Source organism: Eschrichtius robustus, chromosome 16 (assembly GCF_028021215.1).
Source record: "Eschrichtius robustus isolate mEscRob2 chromosome 16, mEscRob2.pri, whole genome shotgun sequence".
In the NCBI taxonomy this organism is placed as follows: Eukaryota; Metazoa; Chordata; class Mammalia; order Artiodactyla; family Eschrichtiidae; genus Eschrichtius; species Eschrichtius robustus.
This window is the reverse complement of record NC_090839.1, coordinates 24,984,646-25,008,763: the sequence shown is the minus strand read 5'-3', so window position 1 is coordinate 25,008,763 and position 24,118 is coordinate 24,984,646. Positions and strand designations below refer to the sequence as shown.

The window sequence follows — 24,118 nt, the reverse complement described above, 5'->3', positions numbered from 1 at the left end:
TTCTCAATTCTAGAAATTCCTTCTAAAACCTTTATGCTCCTTTTTAGTGTCTTGCTCCAAGTGTCTTCATGTTTTATCCCCGCCCCCACCCCGACCACCACCTTTTTCTTTCTCTAACCATGAGCTCCACGAAGGCGAGGACGTTTGGTTTAGTGTTGTCATCCCCAGTGCCTCCTACCGTTCCTGGAACGGAACAGACTCTGAGTGAGCGCTGTCAGATGACTTAGTGACAGTGGGAACAGAAGGATGCTGTGCTGCAGCCTGGCCCCCCCGCTCTCCCCGCCGCCAGAGCTGCGAGCCTGCTCTCCCAACGGCCTCGCAGGCTTCCCAGTCTCCCCTCAGCCCGGACCTCAGGGAGAGGACCCCAGCCCACCGCACCCCGCCCAGCCCACCTCTGCGCAGGCCGTGACGTCACGGGACTGTGACGCGCCCTGGGAGCCCCCGCCCCTTCGCGGCGCTGGGCCGGGAATCCAAGCTCTCTGCGCCGTGACGTCACGGATCCGGGCGGGCGGACTTTGCGTCGGCCCAATGGGAGCGCCGCGCCGGCCTCCCCTTTAAGGAATGTTGTGACCTGACGTCAGCCGGGCGAGTTACCTCCCTGAGTCGCCGTCGCCGGGCTCAGCGCGAGCCTCGGAGCCCTTGAGCGCGAGGCGCGGAGCCCCCGGAGCCCCCGCACCGCAGCCACATCCCCGCGTCGCGCGCCCCAGAGCCCCGGCCTGCGCGCCCCGCCGGGCCGGCGCGATGCCCTCAGACCGGCCTTTCAAGCAGCGGCGGAGCTTTGGTGAGGCCCGGCGGGCGCTCTGCGAGCGCGGGGTGGGGGCGTGGGGGCTGGGGGGTGTTGACCGACCGACCCGACTGCCGCAGATGACGTCAGCTCCGTGACGTCAGGCTCGGCTGGAGCTGGACCCTCGGGATGGGAAGCAGGCTGGGGCCTGGGCCGGGGCCTCCGCCTCGCATCCCGGTCCTGTGCCCGGGCCTTAGGGCCCGACGGCTCCGGGGGCGGGGGCTTCGGGGAGGCGGGGTCGGGGCCGCCCCTCGGGCACTGGCGGGGCGGAACCACGAGGAGGACCTCGGCCCGGCCTCATCCCCGACTGCTGTCTGCAGCCGACCGCTGTAAAGAGGTGCAGCAGATCCGCGAGCAGCACCCCAGCAAAATCCCGGTGAGTTCCACCGCCCCCTCCCATCCCCGCCCGGCCCAGGCCCCGCCTCGGACTCACGCATCCCCCGCCCCGCTCCCAGGTAATCATCGAGCGCTACAAGGGTGAGAAGCAGCTGCCTGTCCTGGACAAGACCAAGTTCCTGGTCCCGGACCATGTCAACATGAGCGAGTTGGTCAAGATCATCCGGTGCGCGGGCAGCAGCTGTCAGAGGGGGATTGGGTCCAGCTGGGGTCAGGCAGGGGGCTGGGTCCTTCTGAGAAGGAAGGGGTGGGGGTGGGGCACACGGGAACGGGTGCTGGGTCCCTGTTGTGGGGAGGTTGGGAAAGGTCAAGGTCAGGGCTGGGGTCAGTGTCCGGTCAGAGGTGAGAGCCTCTAGAAGGGCTTGGGATGGGTGTGAGGTGGAGGATTAGGATCATTTTGGGGAGCGGGTCAGGGCTACACTCGCCCAACAGCCAGGCCCCTCACGGTTGGCTTGCCCTCCCGTCCACCTCAGGCGCCGCCTGCAGCTGAACCCCACGCAGGCCTTCTTCCTGCTGGTGAACCAGCACAGCATGGTGAGCGTGTCCACGCCCATCGCCGACATCTATGAGCAGGAGAAGGACGATGACGGCTTCCTCTACATGGTCTACGCCTCCCAGGAAACCTTCGGCTTCTGAGCCAGCAGTAGGGGGGGGTTGGCTTGGGAGTGGGGGGGCCCTGTCAGGCTCTGCCCAGGGAGCTCCTGGCACCTGAACTGAGCTGCCTCTGCCCCTGCCCCTGGTGGGCTGGGTGGGGATGCCACGTCCTAGCCAGGGGGCACCAACCGCACCTACCCTGCCCCTGGGTGGATCCTGGCCTAGTCATGTTAGGGTTGCCCCTCTGGGATGGGGGAAGGTTGGGAGCAGCCCCTAGCACCCCTGCTCTGTGTGGTTTGTCTTTTTTTTTAGGCCCCTGCCTGTCTGCCCATCTGTCCCTCCCTGACCTGAGGTGCTGCCCATGCCTGGACCTGCCCACCCCTGAAGGACTGGCCCCTGGCTCACCCAGTCTTGACATGGTGTATGGATCTGTGGTCGTTGTTCCTCTGCAGAATAAAGATTGCTCAGGCCTGCCTGGCCCTTTGCCTCCAGCTGCTTGGGGAGTGGGGAGGGCTGCCCTACACCATTCTCAGCTGGCCGGTGCGCAGACCCATGTTCTGTGGACTCAGAGCTCATTCGGGAAACCCACGCCTGGGTGTAGTGCACCATGGTGGTATTAGGGGCCAACCCCACCCCTTCCAGGAGTGCGGTGTGGTTCCAGGGTAGACGTTTTCATAACAAAAAACATTTATTCAGTAGCCACAACCTAACAAACCCTGCTCATCTGCTTCTTCCCCTTTCCTGCTTGGGAGGGGGGCTCCTTGGTGTGCAGAGCCACAAAGTGGGGAGTCCAAGTGGAGATGCTCCTGGCTACTCCCCACAGGCCTTGCTGCCAGCCTTGGCTCCTCACTGGTACCAGATATTTGTGACCCTGGACTCAAACCTCATCTGCCCAGGACTTCCCTGCTGGCAACTCTGGTTAGAGGGCTTGGCCCAGCTTCTGGCCCTTTCACCCCTGAAGTCCGTGCAGCCCTGTGCCCAGCCAGGCCTACTTGAGCACAAGCATGGCCTCCGTGCCGTCCTTGGTGGTCAGGTAGAGACCATGTGTGAGGTAGTACTCCCGCCGTAGGAAGGCATAGAAGTAATCAGAGATGAGCAGGATCTGGGGGGAGAGAGATGTGAGAAGCTTCATGATACCTCCCCCTGAACTTTGGATCTCTGAGGGGCTAGGTGGGTGTTGGGGAGACCCTGCCCAGGGACCCTGCACCTCAGGGCCTACACCACCCTTCAAGGTCTCACTGGCACCTCAGAAGTTGCCCTACTGCCCTTCCTCCTCCTACCATGGTCTATACTTCCATCCCAAGCCCTGGCCTGTGAACTCCAGACTGGTGCTCCTCTGTCTCACCTCCTGGGTGCCCACTGGCCCTTCCACCCCAGCCAAGTCCCCTATCAAACCTGCTTCTCCCACTGGGAACCCATATCCCCCTTCTTCCATCCAGGTGTTCAGGCCACAGGATCAACAGACTTGTCTCCTCCCATACGCCAAGCCACCATGCCTGTCAGTTCTATTTCTCCCTGTCCCCGCAGCTACCACCCTGGACAAAGCCACTGTCATCTGAACAACAGTGGTCTCCTCTCTGGGCTTCCTGATCTCAAACCTCCCACCCTAGCAGCAGAGGTTGCTTTTTAAGACAAATCTGGTCATGTTACTTCCCAGCTTAAGGTCCTCTAAAGGCTTCCCATGGCTCTTAGGGTGAAGATCAAACTCTCTGGGGCTCTAAGGCCTTGCACTTGGTCCCTGCCCGTGTACGTGCTTCAGCCTCTGCCGTGCTCCACCTCACTCAGCTCCAGCCACACTGGCCTGTTCCCTTCCAATGCAGGATCTTTGCTGTTTCCTCTGCCTGGAATGTTCTTCCCCTTTCATCTAGTAAACACCTGCTTGCCCTTCAGGCCTCAGGAAGGATCACTTCCACAGAGAAGCCCTCCCTCACACCCTAGATTGGTTCTTGGTCCCATTAACTTTTATCTGGTAGCACAAACTCATCCAAATTGCAGTTTTACACTCATCTGTGAGACTGCCTGATGACTGTGGCTCCTCCGCTGGCCTGGGCAGGGTCCCTGAGTGATTCTGCCACCATGGTGTCTGTGCCCAGCTTGGTCTGTCTTTTCTGTCTGGGCCTCAGAATAGAAAGGGCCCTAGCAGCTCAGCCCACCATCCCCCTCACTGAGGCCCAGAGGGGAACAGGGACTTGCCAAGGTCCCCCAAACACTGGGCCCGCAGTCTTACAATTCCATTCATCCCAAGCTCCCAGGACCTCCAGTGCCTGGAACAGGAGGGCCAGGGCCCAGCCCTACAGAAGGATGCGGGGAGAGGGGTTCACCACTGCAGATACCACCAGTTCTCAGGCACTTACAAGCCTCTCAGATTATCATCACCAATCACCTTGGCACAGATGGGGCGACGTAAGCCCAGAGCTGGGGGAGCACCTGGCTAGGGCCTTACAGCAAGACAGAGGTTGAGCCTGGCATCTCAGCCTCTGACCCCCAGACCCCTGTTCTGGGAAGCCTCTCTCACACTGTGGGCAGGAAAGAGAGCAAACCCACACCACGGCCTCAGGACAAGGACCTGCCATTCTGCCACCACAGGAATCCATCTGGAAGGCTGATGGTTCCCACCTTACAGATGAGGAAATTGAAGCACAAAGGGTTCAACAGTTGGCCTAAGGCTATACTGGGAGAGCTGGACTAGTGGCTATAACCCTGCAAGGCAATGTACCTGGGGCCCAGTGTGCTAAGGGCCCAGAACTCTGCCACTGAGGGTGTCAGAGCAGAGAGCCCAGGGAGCCCCTGAAGCCTTGCGCCGCAGCTGCCCATGGGGCGTAGTTACCACAGCAAAGGCTGCCCTCACCCGCTGCAGCCCCTTTCTCACCCAGGCCCAAGGTGTCAAGTCTGAGGAGGCGGAGCCTGGAGCTGCCGGGGGTTGATCCCCGAGCCAGGTCAGATGAGGGGTAGGTGCAAAGTCACAGTTCACAACAAAACAACTCCAATGTCACACACGATCAGCTGGTCAAATAGGAAGTCAAAACACTAGGTTATTAGTTTGAACCATATGAAACTGCCAATTTTGCAGATCAAAAACGGTTGAGTATTGACAATTTCACATGGTTCGACTTAATATAAAATGGAAAAAAAATCAAGAAATAGTAGAGTAAGTATACAATCTAGACGCACCAGAACAAATAACTATAGGACCTTAGGGAGCTATTCTTTTTCCTTGTAAGCCTTAACTTGGTAAATTATGTATACATGTTATGTTGATAAAAATAAAAATCCAATTAAAAACAATCAGCCAATAAATGATTGAATAAGTAAATAAATAAACAAGGGAGAAATCCTTTTGGAATCCTAACAAAAGAGTTCCAAATAATATATGTAGACACTCTCCCCTTGGGAGGTGGAGCTTAATTCTTGCCCACTCCCCACCCCCTGCCCCCGAGGGTAGGCTAGACTTCGTGACTCACTTCCAAAGAACAGGGAAAGAGAAAATAGTAACTGTGCACTGGAGAAGCCTGGCAAACACTATCTTAACCAAATGATGAAGGGTAAACGGCATGAAGCGTGGCTAGTGTGTACTGCCTGAGCATTCCAAAAACCTAAAACGCGGCCTCATGATGAGAAAAGCATCAGACAAACCCAGAGGGGACACTCTACAGGATACCTGGCCACTGTTCCCCAAGACTGTCCACGTCACGAGAAATAAGGAAAGACAGAGTGTGAGCAGAGGACATGGGGGAGACGTGGCAACTAAGTGTAATGTGGTACCTGGGACTGGATCCTGGGAGAAAAAGAAGACAGTACAGGGAAAACTGGTGAAATCCACATCAAATCTGGAGTTTACTTAGTAGTAATGTACCAGGGTCAGTTTCTTGGTTTTGACAAACATACCATGGTAATATAAGATGTTAAAAATGTGGGAAACTGGGTGGGGGGCATATGAGAACTCTCTGTACTATCTAAAATTATTCCAAAATTTAAAAGTTTATTTTAAAAAGCAACATACTACTGTTATATGCAGCAACATGAATGAGCCTCAAAAATATCTTGCTGAGTGAAAGAAGGCTTCAGGAAATGTGCATTAAGATTTGTGTTTTTCCATTAATAAAGGAAATTGAAGATGATGCAAAGAAATGGAAAGATATCCCATGTTCCTGGATTGGAAGAATTAATATTGTTAAAATGGCCATACTACCCAAAGCAATCTACAGATTTAATGTGATCCCTATCAAATTACCCATAACATATTTCAAAGAACTAGAAGAAATAATCCTAAAATTTATATGGAACCATAAAAGACCCAGAATTGCCAAAGCAATCCTGAGGAAGAAGAACAAAGCAGGAAGCATAACTCTCTCAGACTTCAGATAACACTACAAAGCTACAGTAATCAAAACGGCATGATATTGGCACAAAAAAAGACATATGAATCAATGGAACAGAATAGAGAGCCCAGAAATAAATCCACACACCTATGGTCAATTAACCTTTGACAAAGGAGACAAGTATATACAATGGGAAAAAGACAGTCTCTTCAGCAAGGGGTGTTGGGAAAGTTGGACAGCTGCATGAAATCAAAAGTTAGAACACACCCTCACACCACACACAAAAATAAACTCAAAATAGCTTAAAGACTTAAACATAAGACATGACACCATAAAACTCCTAGAAGAGAACACAGGCAAAACATCCTCTGACATAAATTGTACCAATGTTTTCTTAGGTCAGTCTCCCAAAGCAATAAAAATAAAATCAAAAATAAACAAAGGGACCTAATCAAACTTACAAGCTTTTGCACAGCAGAGGAAACCATAAACAAAATGAAAAGACAAGCTACAGAATGGGAGAAAATATTTGCAAATGATGTGACCGACAAGGGCTTAATTTCCAAAATATACAAACAGCTCATAGGACTCAACAACACAAAAACAAACAACCCAATTGAAAAATGGGCAGAAGAACTAAATAGACATTTCTCCAAAGAAGACATACAGATGGCCAAAAGGCACATGAAAAGATGCTCAACATCGCTAATTATTAGAGAAATGCAAACCAAAACTACAATGAGGTATCACCTCACACTGGTCAGAATGGCCATCATTAAAAAGTCTACAAAAAAAAAAAAAAAAAAAGTCTACAGAGAAGAAAAAGAAATAAAAGGAATCCAAATCAGAAAAGAAGAAGAAAAACTGTCACTGTTTGCAGATGACATGATACTATACATAGAGAATCCTAAAGATGCTACCAGAAAACAACTAGAGCTCATCAATGAATTTGGTAAAGTAGCAGGATACAAAATTAATGCACAGAAATCTCTTGCATTCCTATACACTAACGATGAAAAAGCTGAAAGAGAAATGGAAACACTCCCATTTACCATTGCAACAAAAAGAATAAAATACCTAGGAATAACCTTCCTAAGGAAACAAAAGACCTGTATGCAGAAAACTATAAGACACTGATGAAAGAAATTAAAGATGATACAAACAGATGGAGAGATATACCATGTTCTTGGATTGGAAGAATCAACATTGTGAAAATGACTATACTACCCAAAGCAATCTACAGATTCAATGCAATCCCTATCAAACTACCAATGGCATTTTTCACAGAACTAGAACAAAAAATTTCACAATTTGTATGGAAACACAAAAGACCCCAAATAGCCAAAGCAATCTTGAGAAAGAAAACCGGAGCTGGAGGAATCAGGCTCCCTGACTTCAGACTATACTACAAAGCTACAGTAATCAAGACAATATGGTACTGGCACGAAAACAGAAGCATAAATCAATGGAACAAGGTAGAAAGCCCAGAAATAAACCCACGCACCTATGGTCAACTAATCTATGACAAAGGAGGCAAGAATATACAATGGAGAAAAGACAGCCTCTTCAATAAGTGGTGCTGGGAAAACTGGACAGTTACATGTAAAAGAATGAAATTAGAACACTTCCTAACACCATACACAAAAATAAACTCAAAATGGATTAAAGACCTAAATATAAGGCCAGACACTATAAAACTCTTAGAGGAAAACATAGGCAGAACACTCTATGACATAAATCACAGCTAGATCCTTTTTGACCCCCCTCCTAGAGAAATGGAAATAAAAAACAAAAATAAACAAATGGGACCTAATGAAACTTAAAAGCTTTTGCACAGCAAAGGAAACCAGAAACAAGATGAAAAGACAACCCTCAGAATGGGAGAAAATATTTGCAAACGAAGCAACTGACAAAGGATTAATCTCCAAAATATACAAGCAGCTCATGCAGCTCAATTATCAAAAAAAACAAACAACCCAATCCAAAAATGGGCAGAAGACCTAAATAGACATTTCTCGAAAGAAGACATACAGATGGCCAACAAACACATGAAAGGATGCTCAACATTGCTAATCATTAGAGAAATGCAAATCAAAACCACAACGAGGTATCACCTCATACTGGTCAGAATGGCCATCATCAAAAAATCTACAATCAATAAATGCTGGAGGGCTTCCCTGGTGGCGCAGTGGTTGAGAGTCTGCCTGCCAATGCAGGGGACACGGGTTCGAGCCCTGGTCTGGGAAGATCCCACATGCCGCGGAGCGACTAGGCCCGTGAGCCACAATTGCTGAGCCTGCGCGTCTGGAGCATGTGCTCCGCAACAAGAGAGGCTGCGATAGTGAGAGGCCCGCACACCGTGATGAAGAGCGGCCCCCACTTGCCGCAACTAGAGGAAGCCCTAGCGCAGAAACGAAGACCCAACACAGCCATAAATAAATAAATAAATAAATAGATAAATAAATAAAGAAAGAAAAATAAATAAATAAATGCTGGAGAGGGTGTGGAGAAAAGGGAACCCTCTTGCACTGTTGGTGGGAATGTAAATTGATACAGCCACTGTGGAGAACAGTATGTAGGTTCCTTAAAAAACTAAAAATAGAACTACCATATGACCCAGCAATCCCACTACTGGGCATATACCCTGAGAAAACCATAATTCCAAAAGAGACATGTACCACAATGTTCATTGCAGCTCTATTTACGATAGCCAGGACATGGAAGCAACCTAAGTGTCCATCAACAGATGAATGGATAAAGAAGATGTGGCACATATATACAATGGAATATTACTCAGCCATAAAAAGACATGAAATCGAGTTATTTATAGTGAGGTGGATGGACCTAGAGTCTGTCATACAGAGTGAAGTAAGTCAGAAAGAGAAAAACAAATACCGTATGCTAACACATATATATGGAATCTAAAAAAAAAAATCGTCATGAAGAACCTAGAGGCAGAACGGGAATAAAGATGCAGACCTACTAGAGAATGGACTTGAGGACATGGGGAGGGGGAAGGGTAAGCTGGGACAAAGTGAGAGAGTGGCATGGACATATATACACTACCAAATGTAAAACCGATGGCTAGTGGGAAGCAGCCACATAGCACAGGGAGATCAGCTTGGTGTTTGTGACCACCTAGAGGGGTGGGATAGGGAGGGAGACGCAAGAGGGAAGAGATATGGGGATATATGTATATGTATAGCTGATTCACTTTGTTATAAAGCAGAAACTAACACACCATTGTAAAGCAATTATACTCCCATAAAGATGTTAAAAAAAAAAAAAAGAATCCATCTGCCAGTGCAGGGGACACAGGTTTGAGCCCTGGTCCAGGAAGATCCCACATGCCGCAGAGCAAATAAACCCATGTGCCACAACTACTGAGCCTGCGCTCTAGAGCCCACGAACCACAACTACTGAGCCTGAGTGCCACAACTACTGGAGCCCACGTGCCTAGAGTCCATGCTCTGTAACAAGAGAAGCCACCGCAATGAGAAGCCCATGCACTGCAACAAAGAGTAGCCCCTGCTCACCACAACTAGAGAAAGCCTGCACACAGCAACAAAGACCCAACGCAGCCAAAAATAAATAAATAAATAAATTTATAAGAGAAAAAGAGAAAAAGAGATAACAGATATGTTATCAGAACAGTGGATCACTGAAGTTAAGAGCAGTGATTGCCATATGGGAAGTACTACCAAATAAATGCTTACTATATCTCCCAAGCTCCTTTGCAATTAGTGAGTAAGTTTTGGCCAGTGGAGTCTAAGCAGAAATGTCACGTGGCAGCCTCTGGGAAACTTCCTTATGAGGCAGCGTGTGTGAAGTGTTAGCTGTTCTCCAACCAAATCACCTCATTTGTAAATGTTACCATTTAGACCATTGGAGCCATGCTTTATAAAATGATGAGAAATAAGGAGCTTGAGTTCCTGATACTATGGAACATGATACCAACTTTGGACCACCTACTCAGATATTTATTTGAGGGAGACCTAACATTCTGTTTTGTTTACATCACTGCCTCCTCTTCCATCCTCCACTCTGATTCCTTCAGTCAACCAGACCTAAGTGCAAGTAATACATGTAGTTGAATGGGTGCCTAGGGAAAACTACATATTTGAATAAGATTCAAATCAAACAGGCAGATTTTTAAATTATTTAATAAATGTTTTTCTAACAACAACAAAAAAAAGAGACATGTACCATAATGTTCATTGCAGCACTATTTACAATAGCCAGGACATGGAAGCAACCTAAGTGTCCATCGACAGATGAATGGATAAAGAAGATGTGCCACATATATACAATGGAATATTACTCAGCCATAAAAAGAAACAAAACTGAGTTATTTGTAGTGAGGTGGATGGACCTAGAGTACTGTCATACAGAGTGAAGTAAGTCAGAAAGAGAAAAAAATACCATATGCTAACACACATACATGGAATCTAAAAAAAAAAAAAGGTTCTGATGAACCTAGGGGCAGGACAGGAATAAAGACACAGATATAGAGAATGGACTTGAGGACACGGGGAGGGGGAAGGGTAAGCTGGGACGAAGTGAGAGAGTAGCACTGACATATATACACTACCAAATGTAAAATAGATAACTAGTGGGAAGCAGCTGCGTAGCACACGGAGATCAGCTCAGTGCTTTGTGACCACCTAGAGGGTTGGGATAGGGAGGGTAGGGGGGAGGCTCAAGAGGGAGGGGATATGGGGATATATGTATACATATAGCTGATTCACGTTGTTATACAGCACAAAACTAACACAACATTGTAAAGCAATTATATTCCAATAAAGATGTTAAAAAAAAAAAGATACACACTCCCCTATGTTCACAGCAGCACTGTTCACAATAGCCAAGACATGGAAACAATCTAAATGTCCATCGACAGATGAATGGATAAAGAAGATGTGGTATATACATATATATATGTATACACACACACACACACACACACACACACACACACACACACACGATGGAATACTACTTAGCCATAAAAAAGAACGAAATAATACCCATTTGTAAGTCAGAAAGAGAAAGGCAAATACCATATATCACTTATATGTGGAATCTAAAATATGACACAAATGAACTTATCTACAAAACAGAAACAGACTCACAGACATAGAAAACAGACTTGTAGTTGCCAAGGGAGGGGAGGTGGGGGAGGGATGGATTGGGAGTTTGGGACTAGCAGATGCAAACTATTATATATAGAGTGAATGAACAAGGTTCTACTGTATAGCACAGGGAACTACATTCAATATCCTGTGATAAACCATATTGGAAAAGAATATAAAAAAAGAATGTAGGGACCTCCCTGGTGTTCCAGTGGTTAAGATTCTGTGTTTCTATTGCAGGGGGCATGGGTTTGATCCCTCGTCAGGGAACTAAGATCCCGTATGCTGCACAGCAGCCAAAAAAAAAAGTATATATATATGTAAAACTGAATCACTTTGCTGTATAGCAGAAATTAAAAGAACATTGTAAATCAACTATACTTCAATAAAAAAATGAAAAACGTGTTTTTCACTGTATACAAATTTCACGTAAGAAAAATGTAAGTAAATATGGAGCTCTGGTTAATGATATACATGCTGACATACCTGACAGGAAACGTATTGATGTGTATACTTCACTTTTGAAGTACATTACAAAAATAAGATGGATTGAGAAATGGATAATTTGTGATTATCCAAGTATAGTAAAATGTGAATGGTGGAGTCTAAGTCGTAGGTATACAGGTGTTCAAGGTTAAATCTTTCAACCTTGCTGTGTGTGTGAACCTTTTCATAAAAAAGTATCAGGGGAGGGTGGCATGGAAGGAAAGAGCCCTGCGTGCTGGCTTGGTCTGTCTGGAACCGTAAGTCACTAGTCCTGAGTTGGTGCCCTGCCCCTGTTCCCAGGGAAAGGGCATCTTGGGAACACACTGGTCTTGAGGCTTCACTCTCTCGGAGGGAAGTCCCTAGCTGTCACAGGCTGGCTGAGACAACCTCTTCTGACCTAGAGGCTTTCCATTTGGGTTGAGGAGAAAGGATTTCCCAGAGGCCCTGGGATTCAGCCAACACAGCATCTGCAGACTCAGCACTACTTTGCCCAATCTGGGCAGGGAAAGTTGGGAAAGAAGCAGTGGAAATAGCATGGGCAAGTTAGTGGCTGTGTGACCCTGTATAAGTCACTTCCCCTTCCCTAAGCAGCATTTTCCTCATCTATAAAATGAGTGATAAACTCTAGTTTATTACTTACAATGGTGGCTCCCCTAGTCCTTGCTCTGTCCCTCTGTGCTTTCAGAGACCTGAAGAGCAGCCCATTCTTTATTTTATTTTTTTAATCTTTTAATGGTTTTAATTTGAAAACAAAAGTGAAAAATGTTTTTATGGTATAAAAAAACCTAGTTGTGGGGAGTTCCCTGGTGGCCTAGTGGTTAGAATTTGGCTCTTTTACTGCCGAGGCCCGGGTTCAATCCCTGGTCAGGGAACTGAGATCCTGCAAGCCAACCGGTGAGGCCAAAAAAAAGAAAACAAAAAAACAAAACAACACAAAGCAAACCTAGTTGTAGAATTTTCAGTTTATTATATGAAAGTGAGAATTACATGATTTAGGGACTAAATGCTTTCTAGGGTAGTTAGTAGTTATAACTCTAATGGTCGGTCTCTGAGAGAAAAAACACCTAGCTCTGATAAATGCTGTCCATTATTACATTTTCTTCTTATTAATAAAAATGCTGATAATACTCAGGCATTAATTTAAGCACTTTACATGTGTTAAAACAGTTAATCCTTGCAATAAACCTTCACAATAGGTACATTATAATTATCCCATCTTATAGATGAAGAAACAAAGGTTCTTCAAGTAATTTGCCCAAAGTCGTACAACCAGCAAGTGTCAGAGGCAGGCTTTGAACCCAGACCATCTGGCATCAGACACCGCACGCTTACCCACACTGCTGGACAGCCTCCCTACTCTAGGGATACTTTCGGAGCAGCCCATTCTTCAAAGCTGCCCTCACCGACAGTGGCTGAGCCCTTTGGCCTCTCTATCGCCATCAGCCACCAGGTTCCACCAATTCCCCTCCTCAGAATTCCAGCTCAGCCCCCTTTTCTCCCTCCCACTGCCCCCTCTTGCTCAAAGGCCTCCCTCATCCTCCTGGTCCCTGAGGGATCGTCCACACACACACACACACACACACACACACACACACCACGAGAGCCCATCACTTGCCCGCTCAGCAGCCTCCAGTGCTCCCCTCTCCCTGTGCCACACCTGCGGGTCCCCGTAGCCCTGAACGCAGCCTGGTCCTGCAAAAGCTGTGTGGCCGCACCTTGGTGCCTCTGCCCATGCCCTGCCCCCGGGCTGGGATGACCCTTCCCGCAAAGGGCTCCTTCTCATCCCTGGAGAGGCAACGTCGCCATCTCCCACACCCAGAGTCTTCCTCGACTCCACACTCAGTTATGTGACCCCTGAAGCAAAGTCACTTCCCATTGGCCTCCCCACCAAATGGGGTGGCATCTGCTCCAGCTCTGTGGTCCCAGACCCAGCATGGGGCTGGCGTCTTGGGAGCAGTTTGCTGATCCCCTCCCAGGGCTCAGTCAGACCACATTCCTCTCACTGGCAGCCATGAGGGCTCCAGGCTCCCCTTGGGGCCATGACGAAGATAAAGATTTATTTAATTTTTGACCACACTGCGTGGCTTGCAGGATCTTAGTTCCCCGACTAGGGATCGAGCCCAGGCCCTGGCAGTGAAAGCGCTGTGTCCTAACCACTGGACTGCCAGGGAATTCCCAGAAGATGAAGATTTAATGGGGCAGCTGATAAAAGGGTGGCCAGGGACAGAGAGGGGTAGATCAGAAGTGGAATGAAATGGTCAGAACACGCTCCACCACAGGGTGGGAGTGAGGAGAGACGGAGAAACCAACGTCTGAGGATCTGCCCTGGGCCGGGTCCCTTAACAAAAAGCACATCACTGAATCTTCACAACACCCTGGGGTAGGGCTCATAAGCCCCACTTCGAGATGAGCAAACTCAGAGGTTAGGGTCTTGCCCAGGGTCACCCAGGAGTAAGTGACCACGTTTAGGCTGCAGTGCCCATCCTGCCTGTGTGAGGCCCGGAGCCTAGCCCTTCCCTTGACCTCCACGCCCTTCTCAGGGGTCTGTACCCACACTGCCGAGTCCTGCTACGGCCCCATGCTCACACTTCGTATCCACTCTCTGTCACTTAGCCAAGGAGAGAGAGTTTCTTGAGAAAAGGCGAAACAAGCGTCCGAGACAACAGAGCTAGCGAGGCTGTTAATGCAGTTTGTCTAGAAGCCACAGGGCTCGGGATCGCAGCCACGGCCGACACTGGCCCCTGGGCTGCAGGGCCCTGGAGAAGCAGGTGCTGTCACCCCAGGCATGTCCCGGTTCCCCCGGTCTCTTGCTTGTGTTGGAGATGCTGACACGTGACAGTCAGCCCACGACTGGGAGAACTCACGTGGTTGTCACCACTGGCAATCAGAGTGCTGCATCCTCTGCCCTTTGCTGCCTGGGATCTAGGAAACTGGGAGCAAGTGGGGCTGACGGCTGACCTGTGGAGCTGGATGGGGCTTTGGTGTGACCTGCCAACTCAGGCCTGAATGGACATGCGTGCGAGGAGAAGGTGGAGAAACAGACCTCCACTCTCTAGCTCTAAAGATGCAAAATAATAGGGAAATCACTAGATCTCAGCCTCAGGGTCTGGGAGGTCGCAAAGTAAGATCATAGCTGGCTATGAAGGCAATTATCATCTAGGTGGCACTTTTCAATTCATACAAGTTTTCCCCACTCACTTCCATACTCCCCACTCACAACCACCCTTCTAGGCTGAGGAAACAGAGGCTACCAGCCCCTCGCACCAGGTTCAAACAGCCTCCCCCCTGTGCTCCAGGTTCCAGCTCAAACCCCTGACCTCTTCCCCTCCTGGCAGAGGGAGGTTTGCAGAGCATGAATCTTTATTGTTTTTTGGCAGCACTGTGCAGCAGGTGGGATCTCCGACCTGGGATGGAACCCGGGCCCCCTGCATTGGGAGCGCAGAGTCTTAACCACTGGACCACCAGGGAAGTCCCAGAGCATGAATCTGATCTCAGTTGTCTTCACTTAAAACCGAAAGCTCAGCCTGGTCCTCAGCACAATGAGGCCCATGAGGGCCTTGTGGCTCTGACCACCGTTGTCCTGAAATGGCCTCATTCCCTATCAGGTGGCATGTGCCCGTCCTACAGAACTGCCTTCCACACCAGCTCACTCACGGGCTCTCTCACCCCCAAGTCTTACCACCTAGAACCTGGTTTGACCCTACACGTCCCTCAGGACTCCACTTAGAGGCTGCCTCCCCCCGCCCCCGAAGCTTCCGTAACCGCCAGCTCTGAGCTCCCCAGGCTGAGTTTACCCCGTTTATAGCACGATCACGCTGCCCTGGCCCTGCCTGTTTCCTTTTCTTTCTCTCCCACAGATGGTGAGCTCCTTGGAAGCAGGACTGTGTCTCATTCACCCCTAGCAGAGTGCCTAAAAACCCGAATGAACTTTTTGGCCAAACCAATATTTGCAAATTCATGAATTAGGTCCAAGGAGTTATGTGACTCGCCTGAGATCCAGTGAGCTGGGCAGGGATGGGGCTGAGAGTCACTGTGGAGTTCGGGCCACTGAAGCCCAGGCCTTCCTGCTGGCCTTGACCCCCTGTGTTTAGCTTGGGCTTTTCATGTCACTCTTGCTGTGGGGGTAGGAGAGGGAGTTGGGAAGGGCCTGGAAGAGACAAGCTTGGGATGCTGAGTGCTGAGCTAAAAGTCTGAGGACGGGAGGGACAAAGGAATGAACTAAGACCTCGACAAAATGCCACCAGCTAAGAAAAGCAAAGCAAACATGCACATCCAGCTGGATGAGGACGAGTGTTCCAGCCTGGGCCACTGGCACCTCATGTCAGGAGGAACAAATCTTCCAGCTAGGGCCATACACAACCCACGGGAATGAACCTGAAATTACCCCGTCTGTCCACAAATGCGGGCTCCAAGCCACTGAATCACTAGCGATCTGCCCAACACGTCCCCACGCATTTCCTCACTGGTCCCTTCCCGAGAATGACACACCAGGCTAATGGAGACGTAATTCCAGGAGACACGACTGCGGTTTCACTTGTGCTGGAGTGAACGAGCAAGTCCTGAGCGGGGCCCAACGTGCCAGAGGGTTGGTGCCCAGACCTCAGGACAGAACAGCCAAAGCAGGGCCAGCCCAGTATCTATGGGTCTGCACCACAAGGACTGGGTCGGGAGTGAGGAGGCAGCAGCTTGTGGAGCGATCCAGGCCCTGCTGGGAAGAGCAGAGGGGAGCCACCAGGGAGTCTGTTTTGGAGGCAGACATGAGCAGGAGTGGGGCTCTTGGGGCCTGGATGGGAGTGGAAGGGGGTTCTGGCTCTGACCCCCCAGGAATCCAGCAGGAGGACCTGCCACAGGCCCAGCTCTGACCAACACAGAGACTGGAACTGGGAGGTCACGGTCTATGTGCAATTTTGTGTGAGATCATTGGTTAGAAATTGTGGTTTCTGGTCATTCCTTTCTTCTGGGTGTTGGGGATACAGTCGTGAACAAGACAGGCCTGGGGGCTGCCCCAGTGGAACCCACAGTCTACTGAGAGGGCACAAGAAACAGGGTATCAATAAACACACCGCTCTGCAACTGCGTGACTTCCCAGCCTCAGCTGCTTCATTCGCATCTGAGATGATAATAGCAGTGCCTCCCTCAGAGGGCTGTTATGAGGATTAAGTCAATTCTACATCATAATAAAAAAAAGGAAAACAACTTGAAGGGCTGTCAGTAGGGGAGTAGCTACATCAGGTGTGGTGAGTCCACACATGCAGGACTGAAACAGGAAGGAGCTTCCTCTCATGTTCCAACAAGGAGAGAGCATGGAGACGTTCCATTAAAAGGAAAAAAAGTCATACTTTCATCATGCTGCCAACAACAAAGCACACACACAGATAAAACTCCTCCTCCATGAGCAGACGAGGTCATGTCAACACACAAGGAAAGGTCCAGAAGGCTGGACAAGCACAGGATCCAAAAGATTAAAGGGATCACATGGGCCTGGTCCCTAGTAAGAGTTCTTTAAACATGAGCCACTATTAATTATAAGTTTAGGGAAAGATTTCCTTATGTTACCTGTTTTTAACTTGAATTAGAGTAAGTGGGACATTTTACCTTACTCTTAATAAAGCTAAATTTTAAACATTCCTTTTTGTTTACATCTAATCCTAGATGACCATTATCTTTCTGCTGGTCTCTGACCTGCAGAAGAAAAGGGTTTAAAAAAAAAAAAGATGAGGAGGATTGTTCTCCTTCCCTCGGTTTCCAGGTCTGAATGTTTCCTTAGGAATTTGCTCTGGGTATTTGACGAGCACGTTGCTCAAGCTACTTCCCATGTCAACATGTGTCAACACACAAATCCTCTTACCCCCGAGAAGTGGGGTTATCACCTGCAACCCTGAGAGGTTCAATCACTTGCTGAAGGTCACGCAGTGACGGAGTGGGGGGGGACCGCGGTCAACCAATCCATCTAATCCCTCCTTCTCCTTCTCTCTCTCACATGTATGTGTGAGACACACACACCCTATACATCTATGGATGGCTTACTGTTGTCATTTCCCGGTTACTGACTCTCAGGCACAATTATAATTAGCAAATGATCTGTGCCACAAGCTGAAAAATATTTAATGGCCCCAGAGGAAGGATGGGGCCTAAGTCACTGGTTTACCTGCCACTGTCATTAAAAATTACTGATGATTTTTTCTATTAGGAAGCACGGAACTGACCGACTCAAACAGAGCAGGACTTAAAATCTCCGGGCCGAGATGTTCTCTACATTCAGCTGCGGACTCAGCAATGATGAGCCTGACTCTGGACGCCTGCTGAAAATCTGTACTCATCTGATTCCCAGGACAGCTCTGATCTGTCTTGTCCAGGGAGGGGAGAATAAGGACCAGGTGACTAAAAGGCACCGCTGCAGCTGGAAGAGCTGAGAAGAGCAGGCTGTGGGACTTGAGGACACACTCTGAATGCCATACATCTCACCGGAAGCAATGACTGTAGGTTAGACGGAAGCTGCGCTGGATTGGGCTGTGGATGACATGCAGGGGCTTCACTGGCCAAAGAGACCAGGTTCTGGCAGAAGTGAGAGAAAGGTTGGGGACAGAGCTGCCATCCCTTGACATTAGCCAGTAGGGGTGACTTGGCCCCCATCCTGCCCACCTCCTAGACCCTCTCTCCCTTCCCCTCTCTGAGTCTAGAAGGCCCAGCTCCTATTCCTCATCCCTATGGCTTTCTCTGACCACTCAACAGGGAAGGTGATCTTGTTGCCTCTGGATTCCCCCAGCGGTTACACTCTCCACATTTGGCCATTAATCACATGATGTTCTCCCTGGCTCTCTTTGGTTCATTCAATCATTCCACAAATATTTGCTAAACAACTGCTCTGTGCCAAGCACTGATCAGGTGGTTGGGGACCCTGCAGTGGGTAGGAGAGGCGGATCTCTGCCTTCATGAAGCTCACACGCTAGTGGGAGAGGCAGAGAGAGAAGCAGGTAAATAATGTGGAGTTGCAAATTGGGTAAGTGCTGTGAAGGAAACAGATAGGAGGCAAAGAAAGAGACCGTGGGGTGGGGAAACCCCAAAGAAGGTCTCTCTGGGGAGGTGACATTTAACTAAAATTCTGAATGTCTATTTGCACTCTGTGGCTCCCAACAGGCCGGAGGGCTGGGGTAGTATAACCCTCATGATGAGGGGTGCTCTTCTAGCTCAGTTAATGCTCCAGGACGAGGATGTGACTCGAGTGACTGCCTTGGTGAGTAAGTGCCCCTCTCTGATATACCCCTTTAGTGATCTGGCAGCAGCAGCAACAAAGACCAAAGCCAGCAGTCCCAGAAAGCATTTGACCCAACAGAATTGTCTCTGGCTCAGAGCACAAAGCCAGACCCGAGCAGGCCGATGACACAGGTGTGCTGGATGTCTGAACAAACTGCCAGCTTATAGGCACCTGGCCCACTGCTGGGAGGTCTGGAGGCTGGAATGACCTGGCTGAAGGGCAACTTGGCAAAATCTGCCAAAACGTACAATGCTTATGCCCTCTGACCCAGCAAATCCCACCACCTGGAATCTATCTGAGAAAATACTGGCATGTGTATACAAGAGTATGTGGAGGGATATGCAGGGCTCTTCCATTTATAATAGTGAAATCACCAGAAGCAACCTCAATGTCTATCAGTAGTGGCCTACCCAGTCATAAAAATCACAGGACACCCTACCACAGGAGGGATACCACAGAGCTGTTAAAAAAATGATCTCAAGGTGAGATCATTAAGTGAAAAACAGCAAGTCAAAGAACAGTACTTAGAGTGGGATGTCTTTGTGTTCGCATATGGACTCAGCTGTCTGTAAACGCACAGAGGAAGTCTGCAAAGACACAGACCAAACCGATTCTAACGATCACATCTGCCCTAGGGTGGAAAGGGATGGTACCCAGGCGAATCTTTACTTTTCATTCCATATGCTTCTATTTTGTTTGACTTCTTTTCCCTGGCAATAATGAATTCATGTGTTATTTGTATGATTAAAAATACATTTTAAAGAGATTTTTGAAAAAGATAAAGGACAATGCCAAGAGATCAACCTGGTTTTTCTCTATAGCTCAGCCACTAAAACCCTCCATCTACTTGGCCTTGGTCCCCACCCCCAGCCCCATCCCCCTTTTTCCAACAATTCAGTTTCTCCTGCCTTTTTTTTTTTCTCCTGCCTTTGATGGCACCTGACAACTTGCAAACATCTCTCATGCCAATTTCAGAAAGCCTTTTCTCATAAAGGCAGCCCTAGGGAAAAAAGCTGTTATCTGGCAAGTTCCATGGATACTTCCTAATCACTGCAACTTGTATTCCTGACCCACACTCAACACTCATGACCTGACAGCAAGCTGTGGACTATTTCAGTGGAGCTCGCCAAGCTGCCCAGAGGCCCAGGGCAGGCCCAATGCCCTCACATGCCAGTCATCACTTTCAAAGGAAAAGTAAGGGGATTTCAGCAAGACAGAAGAGCCAGAACAACCTTTTGGATTTATTCAAGGTACTAAGTTGCATCCTGCAGATTTCTGTTTGCGTGGACACAGGTAGGAGGGGCTGAGCATCTGCCATCAGTAACCTGTGTGTGTGACAGCAGAACAGACCCCCTGGCCTGCTCCTATCCAGGCTACAGCGCCCTCCTCCATCTCTCTTCCTGCTGTGCACAAACCAAGATAAATAGCTGGACTGGACATTAGTTGTCCAGAAATGTCCATGCAGGAAATACCAGACCCATCAGTCATTGCAAGAGCCCTAACTCCCTTCTTTTTTCCCAGCAGCTAACCTTGGAGGCAAGAATCTCCCTGGGGATTATTCCCTGGCATCACTGGTCTTTCAGGCGAGCCTTGCTTCCCATCCCGTCCATTATGCACAGGAAATGCCAGGCTGTGCCAATGACAATTGAAATGGTAAACGGTACAAGTGATTCTCATAAGACCTTGACTCGACAATTAGGACAGAGCTGACATGAGGGAACGCAGCACAGTGGATGAGGGGACTTCAGAGAAGTTTGCTAAACCACCTGCAACAGAATCTCTGGAGAGCCTGTTAAAAACACAAATTCCAATCATTGTGCCTGGGAGCAGGATCAGGGAATCTGCTTTTTTTTTTTTTTTAACAATCAAAGCCATGTAATTGTGACAGTTGTAACATAACCACAGGATTTAAAACATATTAACAGGGAATCTGCATTTTTTAACAAGCTACCCCCAGTGATTCTGATGCTGAGAACCACTGTTCTATGGCACCAAGGGAGAGGCTCTCCCTGGACCAGAGGAGGGTCGGAGCTCCTTGCTGGTACTTCTCATTCTGGGACCCCCTCAGCCTCCTCTCCTGATACTCCCAGCTGCACAGTTTCTGCTCCAGACGTACCCAGCAGCTAGATCAAACTATTTCTCATCTCTCTGCCTTTGCTCTTGCTGCTCCAAAGTCTGGAAAGTCTCCCCACCCCTTTGCCTGTCCTCCCCCAGCCCTCGCACGCTGCACTCACTCCAGGGGCCGTGCAGCCCAGGCAATTACAGAAAGGGGGTGGCCTCAGAAACTGAGCCTTCTTCTGAATTTGGTTCTTGGCTCCTCCAATGATCTTGGGCAATCGACAACCTCTGTGAGCCTTGGTTCCCATTTGTAAAATACGGGTAACACTGTCTCACAGGCTTGCTGTGAGAATTCAGGGCAATAAACGTTAGTCAAATTCAGCTTCCCCTGCTGCTCTCACTGCCCTACCTTCTCTATGGGACCTCATTCTCATCCAAAACCCTATTTGGCAGAACCCAGGGCCCAGGTCGAATGTCTGAGGCTACAAAATGAATCCCTGTCCCTGTGCTGCCCTTGACTCTTACCTGCCCAACGTTGAAGGTCAGTGTGATGGCATAAAAGAAATTGGAGTTGGCACTTCCTGCATAAATCCAGAGGTGCCACAGGACAGGGAAGAGCAGGGAGCAGGCGATGATGATGCAGGCGAGGACAAATATGTTTCGCAGGACTGCAAAGACAGACGGTCAGTTAGCCCAGTGCTGACTCTCACTGGGGCCCTTTCCTGGCAGTGACGGCCCTGCAGGACACAGTGGTCCATGAAAAGCGTGGTGTAGCCCCTCCCGAACACACACAAACTCAGAGGCACCGGGGTGCCAAGATGCAGACCTCAGACCCTTGGCAATGGCTCCTCACACCCAAAGCTGGCGAGAGGTCCTAGATTTGGACTCTACCTCCCACTGTGGGCTCGGCTGGCTACAGTCGGCAACGGTGTGAATGCCTCTGGGCACTGCAAGGAGGCGCTTCAGCAAGACACTGCCCTCTAACCCCCAATCCTGGGGTGTCCAAGAGTAACTCCTCTCCTGACCCCAAGCAGGGTGCTATCTGACCAGTGAATCATGGATGGAAATGGCAGCATGAACCTCTCAGTATCTCTATGGTGCCACAGCCCTGGGTCTTAGGAATACATTTTCCATTCTCCTCAATTCATGTCTTAAGTCTCCTGCCTTGCTCTTCAAATGTCCCTCACTCTTTCTTAGATGATTTAAAAGTCTCTTTTTGACACCCTCCCTCTCTAACCTCACCTCCTACCCCCGGAAGGAATGCGGAATCCCGCCAGGGAGAAAGCTCCCCCTAAAGCTCCAGGGAGGACCTGCTACACAGGGTGGTCCGCGGGCAGGCAGGCTGAGTTCCACTGGGGGGAAGGCAGCCTGATAGTGGGGCACAGCCTCGGCCTCAGAGAGACTTTGGTGAAAATTCCTGCTCTGCCACCAAGTTTCTCAGAGTCTCAGCTTCCCCATCTCTAAAATAGGGCTAAAATGCCTACTTCATGGGAGCGTTCCATGAATTAAACAAGTTGTGTGGAAAAGCTGGCACAGATGTATTACTGTGTGTTTTCCATTGCTATGGTAACAAATTACCACAAACTTAGTGGCTTAAACAATATAATTTATTATCTTACATTTTGGGAGGTCAGAAGTCCACAGGCCCTGGTGGCTCTAGGGGAGAATCCATTTGCTTGCCTGTGCAGCATGTAGAAGCTGCCTGCATTCTTGGCTCATGACCCCTTCCATCTTCAACCAGCAATGTCGGATTAAGTCCTTCTCACATTGTATCACTATGGCCTCCTCTTTTGCCTCCCTCTTCCACTTTTTTTTCTTTGGACCTTAGTTTTTAGAGCAGTTTTAGGTTCACAGCAAAACTGAGCAGAAGGTAAAGATTTCCCATATACCCCCTGCCTCTACCTCTTCCACTCTTAAAGGCCCTTGTGATTACACTGGGCCCACCTGGATAACCCAGGATAATCTCTCCATCTGAAGGCCCTTTTGTCATGTAAGGTGATATAGTCACAGGTTGTGGGGATTATGAGATGGACATCTTTGTTGGGGGGCAAGGAGGGGACATTATTCTGCCTATCACACTGTACTTTTTTTTTTCCTTTTAATTCACTAGGGGATATCTGACAATAGGATTATATACTATTATTGTTTCTTTCTTTACACTTTATTATATTTTTAAATAAAATAATAAATATTATTTAAAATTAATTAATTAAAATAATATCTTTTTAAAAAAATTACCACTTTAAAAAAAAACCTTAGGTCTGGTTCCCGGCAGGCACTTAGTGAATAGAAGTTCCCTTCCCGTCTCTGATCCTGACCTTCAGGAAATCCCTTCTCCCAAGTCAGAGTTTTGGAATATTTAAGAGATGGGGAAACCCCCGAACCTTAAGGCCTCTTGTCTCAGTTGTACAATGACTTGGTTGAAATGCTATACTTGGGGTTCATGCATTGGAAAGGGGACTGGATTACAGAGAAGGTTCTCAATTCTGGTTGTAAAATGAACTAACCTGGGGAGCCTCACCCAGAGTAAGAAAATCAGAGTCTATAGGGGTGGGGCCCAGGCGTCCATATTGGTTTTTTAATTTTTAATTTATTTTTGGTTGCCTTGGGTCTTTGTTGCTGAGCACGGGCTTTCTCTAGTTGCGGCGAGCAGTGCGGCGAGCAGGGCGTCCTCTTCGTTGCAGTGCACAGGCTTCTCATTGCAGCGGCTTCTCTTGTTGCAGAGCACAGGCTCTAGGCTCGTGGGCTTTAGTAGTTGTGGTGCATGGGTTTAGCTGCTCCGCGGCATGTGGGATCTTCCCGAACCAGTGATCGAACCCGTGTCCCTCGCAATGGCAGGCGGATTCTTAACCACTGCGCCACCAGGGAAGTACCCCATATTGGTTTCTAAAAGCTTCCCTGGTGATTCCAATATGCAGCCAAGGCTGTGAACCACTGGATTACAGCTGCAGACCTTTGCCAAATAAGAGGCCCATACTCGTCTGCAACAGAGACTTCACTGGTCAGTGTCACAGTGAGAATAAGGAGAAGGTAGTTCAGAGTTCTTATTAAAGCTGAATGTTTTCAACTTAAGCTTCATTCTTTCTTGAGAAAT

At 48.8% G+C, this 24,118-nt stretch overlaps 2 protein-coding genes across 4 annotated transcripts in view; one reads left to right on the top strand and one right to left on the bottom strand.

The window, feature by feature from the left end:
• Nucleotides 1-24,118, bottom strand: part of PIGU (phosphatidylinositol glycan anchor biosynthesis class U) — a 122,189-nt gene that overhangs the window by 14,118 nt on the left and 83,953 nt on the right. Inside the window, exons 11-12 of one of the 3 annotated variants that reach the window (XM_068525165.1) lie at nucleotides 21,550-21,692; nucleotides 2,444-2,876 (exon numbers count right to left, since the gene is read on the bottom strand). In XM_068525165.1, coding sequence (XP_068381266.1) covers nucleotides 2,763-2,876; nucleotides 21,550-21,692 — 257 coding nt within the window. In that variant the 3' untranslated portion in view covers nucleotides 2,444-2,762. Of the gene's footprint in view, nucleotides 1-2,443; nucleotides 2,877-20,183; nucleotides 20,756-21,549; nucleotides 21,693-24,118 lie in introns of those variants that run through there. The other 2 variants (XM_068525166.1, XM_068525167.1) reach the window with 2 other exon arrangements.
• MAP1LC3A (microtubule associated protein 1 light chain 3 alpha) lies at nucleotides 560-2,251 on the top strand. The gene is made up of 5 exons (XM_068565855.1): nucleotides 560-781; nucleotides 1,105-1,160; nucleotides 1,240-1,346; nucleotides 1,654-1,823; nucleotides 2,087-2,251. The coding sequence occupies exons 1-4, from the start codon at nucleotides 742-744 to the stop codon at nucleotides 1,814-1,816; spliced, it is 366 nt and encodes a 121-aa protein (XP_068421956.1). The 5' UTR covers nucleotides 560-741; the 3' UTR covers nucleotides 1,817-1,823; nucleotides 2,087-2,251.

What these genes read in the sequence shown, in the direction of transcription:
- MAP1LC3A (XM_068565855.1), top strand. Translation starts at nt 742, where the DNA reads ATGCCCTCAGACCGGCCTTTCAAGCAGCGGCGGAGCTTTG. An exon ending in CAAGCAGCGGCGGAGCTTTG is followed by an intron (nt 782 to 1,104) that starts GTGAGGCCCGGC and finishes TGCTGTCTGCAG; the next exon opens with CCGACCGCTGTAAAGAGGTG. An exon ending in GAGTTGGTCAAGATCATCCG is followed by an intron (nt 1,347 to 1,653) that starts GTGCGCGGGCAG and finishes CGTCCACCTCAG; the next exon opens with GCGCCGCCTGCAGCTGAACC.